The sequence below is a fragment of the Hibiscus syriacus genome, unplaced genomic scaffold, assembly GCF_006381635.1.
Source record: "Hibiscus syriacus cultivar Baekdansim isolate YM2019G1 unplaced genomic scaffold, ASM638163v2 tig00110202_pilon, whole genome shotgun sequence".
NCBI lineage: Eukaryota > Viridiplantae > Streptophyta > Magnoliopsida > Malvales > Malvaceae > Hibiscus > Hibiscus syriacus.
Genome location: NW_024062625.1, coordinates 86,453 through 109,530, shown reverse-complemented (window position 1 = coordinate 109,530; position 23,078 = coordinate 86,453). Strand labels below are relative to the sequence as shown.

Below are 23,078 nucleotides of genomic sequence, written 5' to 3'. Positions count from 1 at the left end.
TATTTTTAATATTCTTTTAAAAATTAAGAGACAAAATTTTAAGATTAAAATAATATTCAAATATTAAAAAATAATATATATTTGTTGTTAAAAGGTTCTAATTGAACAAGTATGAAATCTTTTAACATATATATTTATTTAAGTACACTTATTTTTATACATATAAAATAGATTGAACTGTTTAGATGGATTATGTGATTAGTCTATGGTTATTATGGATTGAACATCTTATCAGTAAGACATGAAAAGCTCATAAAACTTGCTAGATTGAAAAATTAATTCCTTGTTAGGACAAAAGGGATAGAAAAAACCAAAGACATGTCGGCTTCTGAATGCAAGGAAATCGAGAAGGTCGGAGTTGGAGTTGGAGTTGGAGTTGGAGTTGGGACTTGGCACCGCAGGTTTTAGTTCGACTCTCAAATCTGTAACCTAAACGGGAATTATAGTCTGCTTTGCTTTCTTTGTCAATGGGACCCCCTTTTCTCAAATCCATAAACTTTTAATCATTTATTATGTTTACGTCATTTTTGTATTGGTTATATTAAAATTATTATATATTTATATAATTTTAAATAATTAATAAATGTTTAAGTATCCTTTTAACCTTGAACAGACTAACACATACATGTGTAAAAGTAATTTTTAATACTAAGTAGAATCATGAGCGAGTTTAGTTTCTCTAATTCAAGCATTGGAATGATTGGACCACTTTGAAATATAGTTATATTATATATAAATTTGATATATTTATATGTTAAGTTATTTGTATATGTATGATTCTGGTGTTATTAGGAAGGATGCAGAAAACAAAGGAATATAGCAAAAGGGTAAAATAGGTCGGCTAAAAGTAAAGCAAACTTGGACCACTCACCAATTCCTACCTACTGCATCAAACTACATTTATCATGAAGTAAAAAATTAATATATGTTATTCTTTAAATATAAGTAGCTAATTTTTATTAAAAACTGAAAATATTTAAATTAAATGAAGTTATAGTTGTAACCGTAAATTAACACATAATAATTTTTTTTTCTATAATCATTAACATAAAAAAATTAGTAATTTAAGATCACAAAAGGATCATACAAGAAAAATATTAAACTTAACCAAACAAACCGAACAAAAGGTAAATACAATACATCTGACGTATCGACAAACGAACCATAAAAGAGGATCGAGTTGTTGAAAGACCGACCGCCTATAAATCGTAAATCAAATCGATCGACATGAAAAAAACAATCTACAAATGTAAATGGTGTATCTAAATCTAATTCGATGTCCAATGCAGGGAAGATCAACATAAAAACAAATAAGCGCCATCTTGATTAGTCGTAGCGATATCAAATCCAACCATAAAAAATATAAACGAAAACAATAACCAAATGATCGAAAATCGTACCATAAAGGCAGAGTTATTAAAATTAAAAACAAGAAAAAAATAAAGATACATATAATAAAATAAATAAAACAATAATACCAACGATCGACGATCGACATTAGGATTGATACCACGTCGATAATAAAGATAAGAAGAAAAGAGACTAAAAATGATAAAAAGAAGAAAGAAAAACTAAGGCAAACCCCTTATATATGTTTCTATTTTTAATCCAAAATAACATATGAAATTTGATAATATAGTTACATATACATTGATTTTTTAGATCCATTGTTGTCATTAAAACTCTTTCGAGAAAAATTAAGTATACTGAAATATATAATAAAATATGTATAAAAAAGTTAATACATACTCCATATAAATATAAAAGCAAACTTTAAAATCAATTGTATTTTTTAGATTTATAGTTAAAATTTTAAAAAATAACTAATGAATGATTAATGAAAGATGCATTTCTATTTTAATTTACAATTTATTTAATAATCAAAACTTTAGGATTTAGTGTTTTTTTCTTTAACTTGAAAAAAGCAAACCATATTTCAAAATTTCAATGTAGTAGAATCGCCCTATATTAAATTCTGGCTAAACTCGTGAAATCTACAGTGTTGGTCGTAGGTCGCCATGCCATCCGGGCGCCTACTAGGTCGCCATGTCTTCCCGGCTATGAGAGAGATTGCATGTGTCATGCACGTTCCAACACGTTGGGCATCCGAAGCCATCCGACAGAGGGCATCCGACCGAGGGCATCCGACCGAGGCCATTCGAGCGAGCTATGCGAGGGCATCCGAGGGCAAGAGGAATCACGCGAGGAGAGGAGGAGTGCATGGCGACCTACAAGGTCGCCCGGAGTGCATGGCGACCTATGCTGGGGAAGCTGCCACGCTGTAGGTCGCCCGGAAGGCATGGCGACCTACGGCCAACACTGTGCAATTCGTCCTATTTGAACAAAATCTTGGGAGTACGTTATATCGTTAAATAAAAAATTCGAGAACATTATCTCGAAAATTTTGCCATTAAATTCTACAAACTTTGCTACCAAAGAAACCGATTTTCTTTTTCCTCTTCTTTCTGCCGTAGCGATTGCACTTTGCTTCTTTTAAAATTGTAATCTCTTGTGGGTTCGAATTGTTATTGACGTGCATGGAGCTGCAACTGCGACTTGCTCTTCTAACTCCTCTTATTCCCATGGAAATGTGGAAATAGACACGGTTGCGAGCACAGGGAGGCTTTGGGTTCCAACGCTTTAAGTAATTGGCCTTTGCTAACACTCGGTCCATCTGACATTTTAACAGCAAAACAGCGGCAGCAGTAGTTCTAGCGACGGCGGCGGCAGCAGAAAAAACAGCTGCTTTGACGAAGCAGCATTACTTTTTGATGGGAGGAGATTTGTTCCCAAAACGCTGCCTCTTTTGCATTGGAGTAATCCACCAAATGATGAAGACGACACTAAAGAACTCGACGACAATTCTTCTTCATTTTCAAGTACTTCACTTTCTCATTTTTCTTTTTGCTCCTTTAAGTTGTCTCGTGCCTTCTTTGCAGTTTGAGTTTACCCTGCAAAATCTGTTGTCAGTCGTCTTTCCTTTTTTCTATCTGCATGCTTCCGGAGCAAAAAAAGCAAAGATTTCAGTTGTTTTTTTTTTTTTGCTGGATTTGATGATTTTTTGTTTAGGAATGGTGGAGAGGGTTTAGTGGGGTGGCCGCCAGTGAAAACCTCGACGAAGATGCAAGGCCACCAAATCTCCGATGGCGTAGTTGATAACAACCGCGCGGTGGTGGCGGCAGCGATAGCTAATGGAAGAGGTGGTAGGGCTTCAAAATCAACGTACATGAAGGTAAAGATGGAAGGAGTTGCAATTGCCAGGAAGATTGACATTAGCGTCCACCGCTCCTTTGAGGCTTTACTAGCGCTGTGACGAGAATGTTTGGCATACGTAAGTAAAACGCCTAACATAATTTCAATTATGTTATGTTGGATTATAACAAAACCTGAATCAACTGTATTTTCCATCCTTTTTTACGAACAGCTGCTGAGTATCGAGAGAGCTTCAAACTCTCATATCAGGACAAAGAAGGAGACTGGAAGCTTGCAGAAGATGTCCCATGGAGGTACTTTTTTCTTCTTTCCCTAGACTTACTTCTCGGAGATATTTCCCTGTTGTTAGAACTGACAGAAACTAAAGGAATCAAACTTGGTTATTTCAGGATCTTCACTCGTTCCTTGAAATGCCTAAAATTAATTAGATGCAGAGATTAGAGTGCTTTATTCATGTTTCAATCGTAGAAGAATCCTGGCGGCCATTACTTTTTGCATGAATATGAAGGATTGTATGTGATATATACTAGTAATGTAACTCTTTTGTAATCTGAAACAGCTGTCAGTTCTATGATAACTACAAAAACACTAATAATGAATCTTCTGAGCCTTTTTTTTGTGTGTTTAAAAGCTTGATTTTTCTGGTGTGAAGTATAGGTGTTTCTCTGTCCGTCTAATAGTTTAAGTATAGTTTAATCTCGTTGAATCGAGTAAGATCATAAATGTAGTTTGAAATACAAAATGAGAGATATCCGAGTATAAAAAGTCCCTTTAGAGTCTCTCTTCCCCTCCCTCTAAGTATGTTTAGGATGAGATTTAGAAGTTGTCAAAAAAAATTATAAAATGTCGTCAAACATGAACATATATATTGAAACATATGAAGGCAAAGTAGCTAGCTATAACAGCTTTAATAGGTAGTCTCCTCGCTCTACATACATAAACAGTACGTTTCAGCAATGGATTGCTCGAATAAATCAATGAATCAATATAAAGGTGGCCAAGGCTGAGAGAACCAAAGGTAAGGAAAACAAGGTAACACGTTCCAAATGAGCAGAAGATTCAGAAGCAGCTGTAACGTTGAAAGCAACTTTCTGACCTTGCTCACAGTGTGTGTCAACAGTGCAGATGAAGTAATGGAATCCCCCGAGGTTAAAGGTACCTTACTCCAGATTCTGCAATCAGACTTATGTCAGCAGCGTTTTGATTGCAGTTATCGAAATCGGCCTGGTGTCTTACTTGAGCTGCAGTATGATTCCCGGTCCAGTTGAACACTGAAAAGGATTTAAAAAGAAAGGGTTAGATTTATGAAAACAATCAAGTAAGTAATGAGGCTTTAATACTGGTTATTTTACTTATGTTTAGCTGCTGAATCTCCGACCTTGAAATCGTATCTGTTTGCCAGCTAGGACAGTAGTCACTGGAGTATTAGGGGGAATATCCCACCCATATCGTCTCCCACTACGTAATCAGTTGCAATTGCACCCTCCAAAAATGCCATCGCCACTATTAATAACCCAATCAACCTCAAACCGAAGCAGTGGCCAGCCATTTTTCGGGTGTTGCTCAGGTCGTCCTAGGGATAATACCCTTCTCATTTTGCGTCCCTTGATGTCGATTTAGAAAGAAAAGTTAAATGGATAATTTGATAACTATATGGTGCATATCTTAACGTGTATATATACAGGACGCAAGTCATTAGAAGACGGAAAGTGTATGAGAAATATGGAGGAAAAGTACAAGTTTAATACGTTCCAGTGCTTGAATTTTCTTCACTTTGATCGGTTTCATATGTTCAAATTCTCAACCACATGTCATTTACTGCCTGTTTTATACGATTGACAGTGTCTTAATTCGAGTATCATGACCTGCATTCCCCTGTTTTGCAAATAGCGTCATAAAACTATAGCTTGCTTCAGCATTATAAGTTCGCAATTACAGAATTTTTATAGTATGAAGGTTAGATTCAATCTTTAGTATCTCTATTTCAATTATAAAGGAAAAAGATATTATCCTCCAATTTGTTGATATTTACTATAAAAGTTAATCACGCGACGCCAACAATTTTAAAGACCAGTTTAATTTGTATTTTATTATTCAAAAAGCAGAAATTCTGATATAAAGTATACATGTAAATCAATATGAAAATTGAAAAACTGTGGAGAAATCCTTCGATTATGCAGTCTAAACCAACAATAAAAAATATATTGTATTTTGAGATGTTTACAAATTAAGTACAAATGTTAAAGGCTGAAATACAGGCCTTAGGTGAGGTTTCCCGAACCAACTTCATTATCATGTTATGAATACTATCAAAAGCTGTTGTTAACATATGCAATTAGTATGTAGATGGCAAATTTGTGGACCCATTTCATGCTTTTATTTATAACTTTGACTGCACTACGGTTGCTGAAATCTTTTCTTCCATTTGGTCTCTCTGTCATTTCCTCTGCTCGTCTCTGTTTTCTTCTATTTTAATATTCGAGCAAGTATAATACCAAAATGTAGTCCTCCATAAGTTATAAAGTACCATCGAATTGAAAACAGTTTTTTTTTTTAAATAATAATAAAACGATATTGTTAGATTATAGAATTAACAGAAGAGTGGATATCTAGCATGCCGCCAAGCTTTAGTAATGCTGACCTTTGGGATGGAGTTAGGTTGGGTTGGTGAGGCATGCAAGAAATTCTATTAATCGAGACAATTAATACAAAATACAAAGTATGTGTCATTTCTTTTGGAAATATTAATTAAAATATTTATAAAATAATGTCAAAAATCATAAAATAAAATTATTTTATAAAATTTTTAATTCCAAATAAAAATAAACCAAACCAAACTATAATAAAATAAACAATCTAAAAATCTAAAAAAAAATAACCGAATTAAATCTAAATCACATGAATAATGTATATTTTGAAGAAGAAAATAAATCATTCTGACTAGTTGAAAAATATGTATTTTCGAACCAGACCTTTAAGTCTATATCATAAACAGCTAATCACGATGTAAATGTAAAAGCATATATTTGTCGCTATGATACATAAGCACAGACACAAGATTTATGCTGAGGGACGAATTTATAAATTTTTAAGAGACGATCGTTTCTGTCCACCCACCCTAGGTACACAACACTATGGAAAATGCCAAGTTCGCTGGCCCATGCCATAATGAAGTCAAAGAAGAAAAACTTGAAATCGAAGCATTCAGTAAATTGGTTCATGCTGTTGATTTAATGACACCTGATTAATAGCGTTCTTGGACGGTTAACATAAGTTAAGATGATGTTGGAACTTCTTAAGTGGTTACCACATAGGCCGAAGTTTGTTGAAAATTGGAGAAGTGTGGCTAATGTTATAGTATCGTTCTAAGGAACGATGAGCGACGTAAAGTGGACAAGATCAAAGAGAGAATAGCTAGGAAGGAAAACTTCATTCATTTCATGACGATTGCTCTCTCAATTATGGAGAGATGTATTTATACAATTGACTAGAACAACTCAAGAAGCAGCTTAACTGCTCATAACCACCTTAACTAACACTCAACAGCCTAACTGACACGTGAAGGATTGGTTAAAACCAACCCAGCTCCAGCTCATACACCAACAGCTAAAAAGTAGTTATAGGTAAGTACGTAATTGAGATTATAGGGTTAGATTTACAAATTTTAAAAAGATGATGCAATGAAGATGGGGTTATGTTGCTTTGGCGGTGGCTTCCAAACGATGTCCATTTGTTCAATTAACTCGCAACGAGGGTCTGATTTTCTCGAAAGAAAATGAATCGAAGTTTTTATTCAAACATACAAAAGTATCGCTCCACAATCACTACAACAATCAAACAAATCAAACGTGTGTCTCTGTGTATAGCGTACAAAGTCTAAACTCTGAACTTATGACATACAATATATCACATAAAAATGAAAACAGGCAAAAGGGTTGAACATAATTAGTATAGCAAAACTAAGGCAATGGACATGATGGCCAGAGAGACGGCGGCAACAAGGGATGAAGCTGAGCTAGGAGAACCGTTGGGGCCTGATCCAGGTATTCGGGTGCGATGGGCTTGAACCGGGAGTGGGTGCAACAGTCCTGGGACCATTTCTGACATCGACACTGAGCTTTTGTCCGGCGATACAGTGACCGGGGACACTGCAAATGAAGTGGTACTCACCGATCCTGTTAAGGGTAATTCTTGCCGGTCCGGTATTATGAATAGAGATGGGATTGTTGGTACCGTTGCAGCTGTCGTAAACAGCTTCTGTCACCTCCGCAACATTATGTGATCCGGTAGCAAAGTTAAACACTGCAAATAATTGGAACATTCTTTGTCACAAAAAAGAAAAAGGAAAAAAATCTATGAGAAGTTTAACTGAGTTGGATTTTGGGATGAGAAACTCACCAAGAATATCCCCAACCAGGAAGTTCTTATTGTCAGCCCAGTTATCATAGAATTCAGTATTACCACCGGTAGGGACAGTCCAACCAGTGTTGTCTCCCACAGTGTAAGTTGCAGCGTATGTGCTCTGCAACACGGTTGAAGCCAAAACAACAGAAACAAGTGCTGCCGTGCTGATAAATTTCATCGCCATCTCCGAATATTTCCTGTGTTCTTTTCTTACAGTCGCCCCTAGATCTTTGTCTTTCTCTCTTTCTAACGAGTTGTTCGTTATCCTTGTTCCCTCTGATTGGAGTATATAGAGGAGACTAAGTTACAAGTTTCATGAAAGTTGTTAAAAGAAGCATTGGGTCAATTAATTAATAGCCAGTGTTTGTGGGGAGCAGTTGTTGAATCAGTAAAACCATATCATCATCATCATCATTCATCATATTCACATTAGACAATCGCCACCGTCATTTTAATCTTTGAACTTTCAACGCGGTAAACGATGAGCTGGTGTTGAACAATTTTGAACGCTGGATCCTTTCTTTTCATTCAGCTTTTGTTTATTATTTCAACTGTAAAATCATTTTCCAGTTCCTACTTGTTTTAGGTTTTTATGGACCAGCGTGTTCATTTTGTAATAATATAAAAGTCGACATAATCCCAACAACGTAATAAAAATGTTCTTAAATTAGGTGTTAAGAGTTTGTTTAAACTATTTCATATTTTTAACTTTACCGAAATCTTATAGATCTAGTGCGAGTACGAAAATATGATATAAAATGTTTAACATGCATAAGAACAATGCCAATACTATATACCTAATCTAAATAATGTATAACAATTTTGTTGTATTTATTTTAATTAAAAAGGTAACCATGTTCGATTTTTTAAAATTTTCTGGTCGGCCGGATGAATGAATGAGTCGCTAATTGTTAATTATAAAGTCTTGGGTTAACACTTTGACGAAGTCGCATAACATACATGGGCTGACATTCTCAAAAACTCTCTAGCCTTCTACTGGACCTCATTGATTCCTACTTTTAAGCTATATTAGACATTTGCCCAAATATTATACCTTCGATCCTATTAGTACTCGGGTTCAAACAGTTATTTTTAAGATTCAAATAAGTTTAATTCAGCTTAAATTATTATTAATTTATAAAAATATTTAAATTTCAAGATATAATTTTAGATTCAATTACAAATTTTATTATTAAATCATAAACATGTTAGGAAATAAACCAAGCACGAGTAATTTCCCTATAACCAGATTAGTGAGAATGCAAAATAAAAGTGAAAAAATAATACCCGAAATTGATAACGGAGTTCAGCCAATTGTGCTTACGTCTCCGGACTGCTGCAGATCTTTACTAAGAGAGAAATTTACAGGTGTTTACAAAACACTCACTACTCACAAGAAAACTCTCTAGTATTGGGAGAAAGAAATGATTTTTGGGATGGTTTTGAAGCTAAATGAGCTAGGGTATTTATAGTTGAAACTTAAGGACTTAATCTTGTAAATACCCTAAAGCCTAGGGATTAATTGTGATTATCCCATTATCATTTTCAACAAACATCTACCAAACTTTGAAAAACTATTTTTCAAAGAAACATTTACCAAACTTTGAAAACCATTTTTAAAGAAACATTTACCAAACTTTGAAAACCATTTTCAAAGAAACATTTACCAAATTTTGAAAACCATTTTTTCAAAGTTGGTTACCAAACTTGAAAACCATTTTAATAATTTCAACAATCTCCCACTTGAAGACTGATTTTAATATGTCTTCACACCTCGATCAATGCAACAGTTTTTCTAGTCTTGTTACTCTAGCATACCAACTGAAGTTGAACACAACTTCAGTTTGTCTGTAGTCACCGTCTTTGTCAACATATCTGCCAGATTTTGAGCTCCACTGATCTTTTCAAGTTTCAAAATCTCATCTTCCAGAAGAGACCGGATAAAATGATATCGCAATTGTATGTGCTTTGTCCTGGAATGAAAAGACGAATTCTTTGCTAGATGTATAGCACTTTGACTGTCGCAATACAAGACATTGTTTTCTTGTTTCTTGCCTAACTCTTCCAAGAAACTTTGGAGCCAAACCATCTCATTGCTAGCTTCCGTAACAGCGACGTATTCTGCTTCAGTTGTGGAGAGAGCAACTATCTTCTGTAGTTGAGAAACCCAACTCACTGCGGTTCCTCCTAGAGTATAGACATACCCTGTAGTGCTCCTTCTGATGTCAACATTTCGGCTAAGTCAGCATCTACATAGCCTGTCAGTACGTATCTCCACCTTTGAAACAAAGTGCTTTGTTGTGGTACCCGCAGATATCTGAAGATCATTTGACTGCTTCCCATTGTACCTTGCCCGGATTATTCATGTACCTGTTAACAGCTCCCACTGCTTGAGCAATATCTGGTCTGGTACAAACCATGGCATACATCAGACTTCCAATCGTTAAGGCGTACGACACCTTCATCATGTGTGCACGTTCTTCCTCCGTCTTTGGTGACTGTTCTTTGGAGAGTCTGAAATGAACACCTAAAGGTGTACTTACTGGTTTAGCATCTTGCATGTTGAACCTGGAGAGTACTTTGTTGATGTACTCAGCCTGTGATAATATCAAAGTCTCTGACTTTGTGTCTCTCTTGATCCGCATCCCAAGAATCTGCTTTGCAGCGCCCAGATCCTTCATAGCAAACTACTTTGACAATTTTTGCTTCAAGTTTATAATCTCTTGCATGTCTGAGCCTGCAACGAGCATGCCATCAACGTACAACAATAAATAATGAAGCTATGTCGAACCTCTGATGTAGCAACAATGATCTGCTTGGCATCTGGTAAAACCACTGCTACTCATGAAACTATCGAACTTCTTGTACCACTGTCTAGGAGCTTGTTTTAAACCATACAAGCTCTTCTTCAACCTGCATACCAGGTTTTTCTTGTCTGCCTCTATGAAGCCTTCTAGCTGCCTCATATAGATTTCTTCCTCCAAATCACCATGAAGGAAAGCTGTCTTTACATCTAACTGCTCAAGATGTAAATTCTCTGCAGCTACAATTTTCAACACCAGTCTGATTGTAGACAGTTTCACGACTGGAGAGAATTTCATTGTAGTCAATACCTTCTTTTTGCTGAAAACCTTTGACAACCAATCTCGCTTTGTAGCGTTTGCTCCCATCGTGCTCTTCTTTGATCCTGTAAATCCACTTGTTGTGAAGCGCTTTCTTGCCTGGTGGTAATTCAGCTAATTCCCACGTCTGATTTGACAAAAGCGAGTCCATCTCATCTTTCATGGAAGACTCCCACTTGACTGAATCCTCCACTCGCATTGCTTCATCATAGCACTCTGGTTCACCATTGTCAGTCAGCAACAAGTAGTGCAAAGAAGGAGAATACCGTTGGGTTGGTTTAGGAATTCTGGAGGAGCGTCTTAGTTCCGGTGTGCCTAGTTCTTCTTGAACTGCTTCAGGACTGATCTAAACATCATTTCCAGAAATCTCCTCAAACTCAGCAAATTCCTTTGTTTCAGCTTTTGTATTGGAGCTGCTTGATTCTACAGTTGACTTGTCTTTGTACATCACATTTGCATTGAAAATGACATCTCTGCTTCTAATGATCTTCCGATTTTCATAGTCTCAAAACCGGTAACCAAACTCATCACCGCCGTAACCAACAAAGGAACATTTGTTTGACTTAGCATCAAGTTTACTTCTTTTAGCAGAGTCTATGTGTACATAAGAAATACAACCAAACACTCTTAAGTGTGAAAGGTTTATTTCTTTCTTGCTCCAAACTTCCTCTGGTATTCTGCCATCCAAAGGAACTAAGGGCCCACGGTTGATCAAGTAAGCTGCAGTGTTGATAGCTTCAACCCATAGAAATTTGGGCAATCCGGCATGTATCCTCATGCTTCTGGCACGTTCATTCAGAGTTCTGTTCATGCGTTCTGCTACGCCATTCTGCTGCGGTGTCATGGGAACTGTTGTCTCCATCTTGATCCCATTGTTTGCGCAAAAATCTATGAATCTCCTATTTATGTACTCTCCTCCATTGTCAGACCTCAACCGCTTGACTTTCATACCAGTCTCGTTTTCTACCATGGCCTTCCATTTTCTGAAGGTATCAAAGACTTCTGATTTTTTCTTCAGAAAATAAACCCACACCTTCCTTGTTGAATCATCGATGAAGGTGACATAATATAGTGAGCCTGCAAGAGATGAAACTGGGGATGGTCCCCATACATCAATATGAACCAATTCTAACCTTTCTGCCTTGGGTGTCTTGCCAATCTTTGCAAAACTGACTTTCTTTTGTTTGCCAAAGATGCAATCCTCGCATAGTCCGACATCTACATTCTTTAGATCCGACAGTTTCCCTTTTGACAGAAGTATCTTCATTCCTTTCTCGCTCATATGGCCAAGCCTTTCGTGCCATAGGTTTGATTTTCCATCAACATCTGCTACTGCAATTATATTCTCTAAATTTGAGGTTACATAGAGAGTACCAGTCTTCTTACCACGAGCAATGACGAGTGCTCCTTTGGTAATCTTCCATTCACAGCCTGAAAAGGTTGTACTGTATCCTTCTCCATCAAGCTGTCCTACAGAAATCAAATTTCTTTTGAGACCAGGAATATGTCTCACTCCTGTCAGCTTCCAGGTGGTCTGGTTTGGCAGCTTTAGTCGGATGTCTCCTTTTCCGACGATCTTCAAGGTTTCATCATCAGTAAGATGAACCTTCCCAAAATCACCACTGACATAGTTCTCCATGATTTCTTGGCATGGCGTGGAGTGGAAAGATGCCCCTGAATCCAAAATTCATGATTCAATCGGACTGTTGATGCTTAAAATCATAGCATCATCTGTCTCCTCCGTCATGTTGGCAGATTCCTGTACGCCGATATTTTTCTTCGGTGCTCGGCAATCTCTTTTGAAGTGGCCTTTCTTGCCACAATTATAACAGGTAAAATCTTTATTTCCCGTTCTGGATTTTTCCCGTCTGGATTTTGATCTGCCACGATTTGAATATCTTTCTGAAGTTCTTCCTCTAGGCTCCATGTGCAAGGCTGAGGAGGTTGATGCTTCACCCGATTCTCTCTGTCGAATTTCTTCACTCAATACCAGATCCCGAACATCGTCGAATTTCAATTTTCTGTTTCCCGACGAGCTGCTGACTGCTGTAACAGTAGCATTCCAACTGTCTGGTAGAGATAATAAGAGAATTAAAGCTCGAACTTCATCATCGAACTCAATTTCCACTGAACTCAACTGGGTTGTGATTGTGTTGAGTTCATTTAGGTGTTGTGCCACCGATGCCCCTTCCGTCATCCGCAAATTAAATAATCGCCTCATCAAATGAACTTTGTTTGAGGCTGATGGCTTCTCATACATACTGGAGAGAGCCGTCATAAGACTCGCTGTGGTCTTTTCCTTTGCTATGTTGAAAGCAACATTGCGGGATAACGTCAGTCGGATAACTCCGAGGGCTTGTCTGTCGAGAAGAGCCCAGTCTTCATTCTTCATGCCCTCTGGTTGTTTTCCTAAGAGGGGTTGATATAGATTTTTCTGGTATAGAAAATCTTCAATTTGCATCTTCCAAAATCCAAAGTCCGCACCATCGAACTTTTCAATTTTCACATTCCCTTCGTCTGCAGCCATCGCTCCCACTCGAATATGGCTTCGTTTGGATAATTTCTGACAATTTCTACGAATCGCCGTGTATTAGAATACCTCCGTCGACAAACTCGTATCGCCGATCGAATTTCACTATTCACGAAATTCACTATTCACATGAATAGTAACCTAAATAGTAACCTCGAAAAAATTGACAGAATTCACAACCAAAAGCTCTGATGCCAGTTGTTAGGAAATAAACCAAGCACGAGTAATTTCCCTATAACCAGATTAGTGAGAATGCAAAATAAAAGCGGAAAATAATACCCGAAATTGATAACGGAGTTCAGCCAATTGTGCTTACGTCTCCGGACTGCTGCAGATCTTTTACTAAGAGAGAAAATTTACAGGTGTTTACAAAACACTCACTACTCACAAGAAAACTCTCTATTATTGGGAGAAAGAAATGATTTTTGGGATGGTTTTGAAGCTAAATGAGCTAGGGTATTTATAGTTGAAACTTAAGGACTTAATCTTGTAAATACCCTAAAGCCTAGGGATTAATTGTGATTATCCCATTATCATTTTCAACAAACATCTACCAAACTTTGAAAAACTATTTTTCAAAGAAACATTTACCAAACTTTGAAGACCATTTTCAAAGAAACATTTACCAAACTTTGAAAACCATTTTCAAAGAAACATTTATCAAACTTTGAAAATCATTTTTTTAAAGTTGGTTACCAAACTTGAAAACCATTTTAATAATGTTTAACATGTATAAGAACAATGCCAATACTATATACCTAATCTAAATAATGTATAACAATTTTGTTGTATTAATTTTAATTAAAAAGGTAACCATGTTCGATTTTTTAAAATTTTCTGGTCGGCCGGATGAATGAATGAGTCGCTAATTGTTAATTATAAAGTATTGGGTTAACACTTTGACGAAGTCGCATAACATACATGGGCTGACATTCTCAAAAACTCTCTAGCCTTCTACTGGACCTCATTGATTCCTACTTTTAAGCTATATTAGACATTTGCCCAAATATTATACCTTCGATCCTATTAGTACTCGGGTTCAAACAGTTATTTTTAAGATTCAAATAAGTTTAATTCAGCTTAAATTATTATTAATTTATAAAAATATTTATATTTCAAGATATAATTTTAGATTCAATTACAAATTTTATTATTAAATCATAAACAGTCATATGATAGGACAGTTTAGTACTGACGTACAAGTGAAAAAATATATTTCATTTCATTGTCTTATTTAACAACGTTAATGTTTTCTTTAACAACGTTGATCATGAAAAATGATACTATTTTTTTAATATTTCACAGCCATACCCATATCTCTTTGTTTAGTAGGGTATGGCTTGGGAGACATTATTTCGTTTCTTATTCACAGCCATATATGATATCTCCCTTCAAGTGTCGCGAGGTGAGAAAAATACAAATTTTAGATTTTGGACATTTTTAACGATATCTGCCTGTAATTCCAATTCCAATACAGCGTGTATGAATTGTAGAGCTGATGACATGCAAATTGTACAAAATATTCCTAACGTCTCTAACTCTTGGGGTAGGGTAAATGAAGCTGATATTCATTATTGATCCACTTATAAGACTTCCAAAGCCTCATTACATCCGCATCGTAATCAAGTATCAATCACTTCCATGTTTGAGAGAGATGATCGGCAACTAAAATATAAGCTATGTTATTGACTTGTCACCATCTTTGAGGGACCGTTAACTCTGTTGCATTTCATCTCTACATGCTTGATAACTTAAGGACAAGGATCAGCTATTTTCTTCATTTTGGAAACATGGATGATCAAATGTGATCAATTCGTATGTGAATCTCCTTCTCAGACTGATTGAATCACGCTAGATGTTGATGATCTAATATATAAAAAAGCATATGGAGAGCAAGCAATTCACAGGTAAGAATGAAGAAAGGATTCATCAAGACATTGAATTAATACTTTATCGGTAACCTTCCAGACCACTCTTTGCTTAAGACAGACTCGTAAAAATGCAAAAAACTAATAACCTCCTCCACATAATTTGAAGGACAGATTATTAATGTAATTTGGCCTTAAAATAAAGAATTTAGTATCAACTTAGAGAGAATGAAGAATTATTTATTAAAGAAGTCAGACACTTAAACTATATGCACAGATAATAAGTTGGTAAAAAAGAACATAAAAAGACGAAAACTTGTTTTCTTTGCAGGCCTGTGAAGTAGAATGGAGAGAGTGCTACCCACGGCCAGCAAAGTAGGCAGAGAGCTGCACAGTCCTTGCCATTAAATGGCATAGATTTCCTTTCTTAAAGAGGAAATTGATATATGGGTAACATATTAGTGACATTAGATCCTGCAATTTTAAAGGAAGTACGAATTACATGCTGTAGCACCAGCCAGCTTGGTTAAAGTTAGAGACTTTAAAAGTCAATAAAAGAACACATTGTTCAAGATGCTGCTGTTTTGTGTGCCTTGCTGCATTGAAGGACGCCAAAGTTTTTTGTTCCCTATTTTCAAACCCAACATATCTAAACTGCTCGTATAATCTATTTGTTTGTTTAAATGTTCAAATAAATGTTGATTCTTTTAAAAACATTCAAGAAAGACTTAATTTTTTTTTAACTTACTGAAATAAGAATATGCGTAGACTTTGCCTGACGTGTGAGACACATGCATGTAAGAAATGTTTAGTTAATCAGTTAATGTAGTGTATTTTAATAACATGGTTCAACCTATTAAGTAGTTTTAGTGGTTAGGGGTATTATTTTTTCTAAAAGTTTTAGGTTCAAGTAGTTACGTTTGTACGGTGAATGTATTATCAATGATTAAAAAATATTATAAAAATATATTATCTTATAATCACTTCAGACTATTAAAAAAATAATAAAAGTAACATGGTTTAATTATTTAATTAACCAGTGTAAAAAAATTGAAAAGTATGTAATTAAAACAAAAAATATATATAAATTATTAAAGTTTCTTAATAATAATTTTGAGGCTTCATCAAATCAAGCTTATCAATTTTTTTTTTGCTAAGCAATTTTATTAATAGAAATCGATCCAATCGTATGTCTCGTTAAAAACCTCCCTTATCCTAAATGGAGGAAAAGAGTATATACGAGAGGATAAACAAAAGTGAACCATACAACAAGACCAAATTTCCAGACATACCAACTGAATCCAAACTTCTTTCAAACAACAGCAACACCCTCGGTACCATTCCAGACCCAAAAATGACAAACAAGCAGGAATGAAACTCAAAAACTCTCTAAAAACACTCGTAATAACTAACCCACCTAACAAAAACAAAGCCAGCATACTAATGAAGAGAAAATAACATATTAACAACCAGGTCGAGAGCCAAAGCAATTTGCTTAACCACTACCACCAAACTTCTGACTTCTGCATAGCTTCAATAACCAACCAATTAGCCAACCTATATGAATTTCTATCAACATAAATGAGTTTGAGATTACCAATCCAAATTGCTTCCTATTGTCGTCCCCTTTACTTCTTCGAATTAGATTTCTCAGAAGATCTTCCAAAAATCAAGCCCCAACTCTTGAATTTATCTATCCCGATCTACTCCATCATTCATCATATTATCTTCGGTGTAGACTATGTCGATTCTTCCAATCTCCATAACTCTTCTAACATGAGACTAGCAACACCACTCTTTGCCATCCACACTCCCCAACAAAGCAACAGACGCTTGGCTCGGATTCGTTCATAATTTTTTATTTTTTAAATTTCTTTCAAATAAATTTGTTCAACTTAATTCAATTATTTTTCATTATATTTAACTTAAAAAATTCAAATTTAATTGAAATTAAAGATTAAAACAACTCAACATAACTAACTCTATTCAATTTCAACAGACGCTTGGCTCGGAGGTGTAGGTTACTCATTTTCCTCATAATAGCCAGGTGGAGCCAAGGTTGGTAATACTTCTACACTTTCCTTTTCTTTTCTTCAAACCCTAACGTCTTTTCTATTTACCCGACTGATATAAAGGAATTGGACTGTCATTTTAATTCTCATTAATTAAGATATTTAAGGTGAGCAAAATATGATAATTAATTTTTGATTTTAATTGAAATTTTGTTATGTTTAAACACTAAATAAGTAAATTACTAAACTTAATTTATCATATTAATTTTTTTAATGTTTTCTTCGAAAGAAGATTTTAAATATATATTCTTTTAAGTTATGTGCTTTAACTTGAAATTTAATCCGTTTGCGAGTAAAATATTAAAATTTAATTCAAATAAAATATTTAATTTGATTCAAATATTTTAGACTCGATCTAAAAAAATAAAGTTTGAATGATAAAATAAGATTTGTCAGTCTAATTAATTTGTATTTTTGTCACTCTTGATCAAAAACTCACTTTAACACGAATCAAGTTACCTCAATGATTAAAATATATATTGTTATCACTAAATGTTCTAGGTTCTAGCACTATAGACTGCAAGGATATTTGAGTTATTTTATTATCAAATGATTGATAATATTTAGAACAAATATTACTTTGTAATCGAACCATCTTAACATCAATTAATACAAATTGTTTAAATTTAAATAAGATTTTGGCTTAAAATCTTTAAAAATATACATCATTATTTTAATTAAGATTTGGAATTCATTCTTGTAATCGTGTCCGATTTAACGTGATTAATGTATTAAGACGGTTAGGCGAATAGGTTGATAAATAAAAAAGGAGCCTTTAATTTTCATATTGGCTTGGCTTCTCTATCTAGTTTGGATTACGTCCTATCTCTCTCTTTCGTTATGGATTTCTGATTCTCTCACCGAATAAGAATATCTATTATATAAAGAACATTACTGTTGTGATACATAGCCCAGTTCTAAAGCAAGGAGTGCAGGGAAGCACCATTGGTTCTCTTTACTTTACCTTTTTCTTTTTATTGGTTTTTATTTGTTGATTTCAGCTTTCTACTTGGCGGTTGCTCTTAGCTTTGTTTAAATCCTTTAATTGTTCTCTAACTTGGAAGACATGTCGACTTGCATCAATGTTGAGCCTGAGCAACTCTGCTACATCCCTTGCAACTTTTGCAACATAGTTCTTGGGGTATTTCATCTCATATATCTCTTCTTCCTTTTTTAAATGCAGGATCTCCCCTTTTATTTTTGTATATTTTGGTTTTGCTACTTTGTTCTCCATGTATATATCATACAAAGAAACAATTTTATGTTCTGAAATAAAGCTGGTCTTTGCATCTGCTATCAGTGCTCTCGACTTCTTTTTACTGAGATCTATTGATTTTGTTTTCTGGGGTTCTTCTTCTTTTCTTCCCACTTACCAGTTAAGTCTCCATCGTCAGTCCCTTCTTTTTCTTCTTATTTTGCAGTCAAAGAAAAGACATAAAATGCAAAGAGGGGTGGAGAGGGAAGGGCTTAGCCTTGGCTAGATTTTATTAATATTTTTTTATGATTATGTTATTTTTGTAAATAAAAGAGTAAAATAATTCTCAACGTCCAAAGTTCAAACACAGGCATTTTGTTGATAATTTGATGAGGACAACACCTCAACTCCCTTCCTTCACTGCAGTTGTTGAATAGCTTTCCCTTGCTTAAAATATTGTTACAACCTTCTTCTTTGGCTAACTCAGTTTCTTTAGCTAATAGGGAAAGGAAAAATATGAAGATTCTTTGTACCTTTGATCATTTCCCAGAAAACAACCTCCTCAAACACATTAAGCAAACTACAGTTTAAATCAGCTGAGAAAACCCATGAAAAAAAATCATTGACCAATACACTACTGACCTAGCTAAAACATCGGGGGGAAAAACTCAGTTTCTCAGAATCTTAGATGATCAGGGATTCTCTTTCCTTTGTTTCTTACTACTTATAACTCAAGTCTTCTCAAGTATACTAGTTTCTAAATTATGGGGTTAATGCGCAGGTGAGCGTTCCATGCAGCAGCCTGTTTGATATTGTGACCGTTCGATGCGGGCACTGCACAAATCTTTGGTCCGTAAACATGGCAGCGGCATTTCAGTCTCTTTCATGGCAAGAGGTTCAGGTGATATAATATGGTCTTCTTCGGAAAATAAATAAATATAATACATGTCTATTTCAGGATCTAATTCAAAGCCTCTGAAATCTTGGGCTCCTCGGAGTAGTAGTAATTCGAAAGAGATATACTAAAAGTTTTTTTTCGAACACCTTCCCTATGATCAAACCCTAGCTCGCAGCCGACATGATCAAACCCCTATTTTATTTGCTTTTCTATAGGTCATGATTTTGTCATCCCTTTAAAAGATTTTTCTCACTTTCTTGAGCCGTTTTCTCATTTTCTTTGTAAGGTCTGCTTTCGGGTACTTTGATTTGATTGACATGTAAGTTAGGGTTCTTAGGTTTAATGATTTCTTTTCAAGAAGTGTGCACATAAATAGAAGGGAAAGCTTTGTGGGTTTTGCATTTATTTCGTACATTAATTTCTTATATTCTAAAGAGGAAAGCAAACGCCGCTTGCTACCAGAAGGTTAAAAGGATCCATCGACGAGAAGATGTCTTATCTTCCTTGATTGATGTTTTCTCCTCACAGGCACCCAATTGTGCAACACAGGATTATAGGACGAGCCATTTGGGTTCCTCATCCAAAAGCAACAGGTTTCCAATGCAATCTCCTGCTAAAAATGTCGTTTCTGAAGAAAGGATCGTCAACAGACGTAATTCCACCCTCCTTTTCTTTTTTGCACCATCTCAAATTCTTCATGCTTTGTATCTAAATTATATTTTCTCTTTTTTCAGCTCCCGGGAAGAGGCAGCGAGTACCTTCTGCATACAACCAGTTCATAAAGTGCGTAAATCCTAATGAATTTCATTCACATTAGACATATTATTTTGTATAATCGTTGCATGCTTCACTTAATTATGGAATGATGTAGAGAGGAGATCCAGAGGATCAAGGCCAACAATCCCGATATAAGTCACAGGGAAGCATTCAGCACTGCTGCTAAGAATGTAAGTTTACTTCAAGCCTGCAAAAATCCCAGCAATTTTGGTTATTCACCCACTTATTTTTATTCCTATATTACAGTGGGCGCTCTTCCCTCATATCCATTTTGGACTGATGCTGGAAACCAACAATCAAAACTAAGCTGGATGATGTAAGTAATTTATCCAGTTCTTGTTAAAAGTCATATATATATATATATATACCAAGTAATATTTGAGATTAGCAATACTGAACTCTATTAATTAATGATTTATAACAGGCCTATTAGAAGCATCATACGTCAAGGACTGCACTGCTCAATAAGTGATTACTGTGTTTTCATGTTATGGTTTGAAATTTGAAGTGAAGAATAGTGTTGATGCAATGTGTTTTATTTTCAGGGACATGGATTTATATCTTTAGTTTTATTGTATGGAGTAATATGTTGTTTACTTACAACTGATCAGCTATACTTTGCCTAGCATTGTGATCATATTATCCACTCTCATATGAACATATTTATATATCTATTTAATAAATTCAATCGTTGAACTCATTGAGTGATTTCAGTAGTTTAAAAGAGTGCTGCTTTTCCTTGAAATCCTAGGTTCGAGTAACTGTGTCTGCAAGGTATGTGTATATGAACAGTTAATACTTTATAATCATATCAGATTATTAAAATAAATAAATTACGTTGTTCAGTTAATTAACTAGTGAGTATGAATTGACTTGTTTAATTTTTGTGAAAATCACAATCTTTGGTAATTAGATTACTTATTTTTTAACAACTATCTAGAGACGATATCAATTCATCATATATTGTCCTAAAGTGAAATCATCTAAATTAATAGTGACTTTGACATTAGACATATTTTAAGAACTTTTGAAATTTAGTATGATCATATGATGTGCCATTGACTTGCATAGAGTCAATATGTTGTTTCATTAGTCATCTTTAATGATGATCAAACATTTTGTCTGAAAAATATTACATTGTTGATTGAGTTTAATTTTGTGGATATATTATTAATATAGTATATAAAAGAACGTGAAAACGAATATGGTTAAAAATTTAATGTTTTCAAATTGAAATGTAAAGAAAATTTGAGTATTTGTCAAATTTAATTTATGTTTTTATTTTAAATTGAAATATTTGTTAAGTTATGTTAATTGTTAAATTAGACATTTTATTCTCTCTCAATATTCAGTTCCTTGTTCCATTCCTAGATACAATATCAAGATTGCTCCAAGGAGCCTTTAAAAGGGCTAATAACACGTGTCTCTTTGAAGATAAATTAGAAGGTTTTAAATGTATTATTTTATTTTCCTGATAACATAAAGGAAAGTTCATCATGGAGGAGAATGAGAGGGAAATATAAGTTGCATGTATCATTGGCAAAGCATTTAATCCTTTGAATTATTGCAAGAGTGAATGCAAAAAAAAAAAGAAGCAACACCTCCATTTGGGGGGGGGGGGGGTTCATTCATATTATTAATTTGGAAAGCAAATATCTAAGAAAAGTCTGTCTGTCTAAGCATAGAGCCACACCTCTGTGAAAAGTGGTATTTGGACCACTGTTTTTCTCCATCTCAACATGCACAGAATCTCCAAGAAAAAAAGCACTAAAGTTTATAAATATGTGTGTATTTCCAACCCCTGATTTTTCTTTTGTATTCAACCGTTTGACTGAAAAATGTTTTGAGGCTGCTTTTTAGATTAGAATCATTAAATTAACTTTTATGATGAACAGTAGCATTTGATTCATGACGTGGGGAGACGCATTATATATGCAGAGAGACAGCAATTAGGGCATCTCTGAAAACAACTGGTGAAGTGGAAATGTGGTCACCCCCATCCCCAGTCCAACTGCTCTAGTCTCAACAACAAAGTAATTACCACCTACTTTCAGTCCATAAAACACCCACACTTTTCCCTTTGATTGCATAAACACCAATCTCTGAATCCAAGTTGTTTGATTAGTGGAAGTAAAAGAGACTCTTAGACATAACATAAGCCACAAAACTCATCAAGAGGTAGCTAGGCTTATGAATCTGTTAAGTAGATTAAGATTTGTTAGGAAAGGACGACAAACAAGCAGCAGCTGCTACAATACATACAGACAACTAAACTGAGTAGAGGATTACATGCTCGGTGAGTGACCCCGGATTTGAAATTGGATTGTAGTATAATTTCAAGCTGGCAAATGTTTTTTTTATCCTTAAAAAAGAAAAGAAAAGGGGGAGAGTTGTGACATAACAAAGAATCTGAAATGTCAAATTCAATGTCTTCATCTCATTGTCATTTCAAAGCCCCTTACTAACTTCGCCTATCTTTCCCCCACACAAACAGCGCAACCATTGGACTCTTTGTTTTGAAGCTTTGGTGGGATGATTCACTGCACTTTCTCTCTCTCTTTTCTAGGTGTTCGAAATCCGGGTGATGGATGCTCTCAGCTTACTTGCAATTTGCATATTTCTTTCAGCAAAATGTGGGGTAACCCGACAACAGGCACAAATTCATTGTTGTTTAAATTGGGACCAACACCCAATATGTCATCCCTTCCTCCTCCTCTAACCTCTACAACATGATTCTACGATGTGTGAACATCTATCGACCCACGTCCACTTAATCCACCCTTATCTTTACTTTATTTCTTCCTCATCTAAACACCACCCAGTAAGATCCAAAAAGCCCAAAAAATAAAGGAACAAAGCATCCCCTATCCAACAATGCGAGATAATCGCAGATTCACAAAGAACCAATTATAAAATTTTTGTTGCAAACCTTTTTCGGGCATTCAACATGTTGGTTCTCTATTTTAAATTCAACTGGACTCAGAATTATTCCAGTTTAT

The 23,078-nt window shown here is 35.0% G+C and overlaps 3 protein-coding genes and 2 pseudogenes across 3 annotated transcripts in view; 2 read left to right on the top strand and 3 right to left on the bottom strand.

Moving 5' to 3' along the window:
- The first annotated feature begins 2,537 nt into the window (after positions 1-2,537).
- Positions 2,538-3,654, top strand: LOC120218944 (annotated as a pseudogene).
- A 533-nt stretch (positions 3,655-4,187) lies between these two features.
- LOC120218943 lies at positions 4,188-4,762 on the bottom strand (annotated as a pseudogene).
- Positions 4,763-7,158: 2,396 nt separating this feature from the next.
- On the bottom strand, positions 7,159-7,801 carry LOC120218942 (blue copper protein-like). Its single transcript, XM_039215822.1, has 3 exons — positions 7,612-7,801; positions 7,447-7,515; positions 7,159-7,361 (listed from the first exon to the last, which is right to left on the bottom strand). Exons 1-3 carry the CDS (start codon positions 7,799-7,801, stop codon positions 7,159-7,161), a joined length of 462 nt encoding a protein of 153 aa, XP_039071753.1.
- A 6,402-nt stretch (positions 7,802-14,203) lies between these two features.
- Positions 14,204-23,078, bottom strand: part of LOC120218980 (EIN3-binding F-box protein 1-like) — a 30,291-nt gene continuing 21,416 nt past the window's right edge. Inside the window, exons 3-5 of the mRNA XM_039215842.1 lie at positions 15,240-15,248; positions 15,120-15,135; positions 14,204-14,215 (exon numbers count right to left, since the gene is read on the bottom strand). The gene's annotated coding sequence lies outside the window, so the exon portion shown is untranslated. The remainder of the gene's footprint in view (positions 14,216-15,119; positions 15,136-15,239; positions 15,249-23,078) is intronic.
- Positions 18,206-20,678, top strand: LOC120218982 (axial regulator YABBY 5-like). Its single transcript, XM_039215846.1, has 7 exons — positions 18,206-18,350; positions 19,186-19,305; positions 19,831-19,954; positions 20,037-20,085; positions 20,174-20,249; positions 20,326-20,395; positions 20,504-20,678. The coding sequence occupies exons 1-6, from the start codon at positions 18,276-18,278 to the stop codon at positions 20,383-20,385; spliced, it is 504 nt and encodes a 167-aa protein (XP_039071777.1). The 5' UTR covers positions 18,206-18,275; the 3' UTR covers positions 20,386-20,395; positions 20,504-20,678.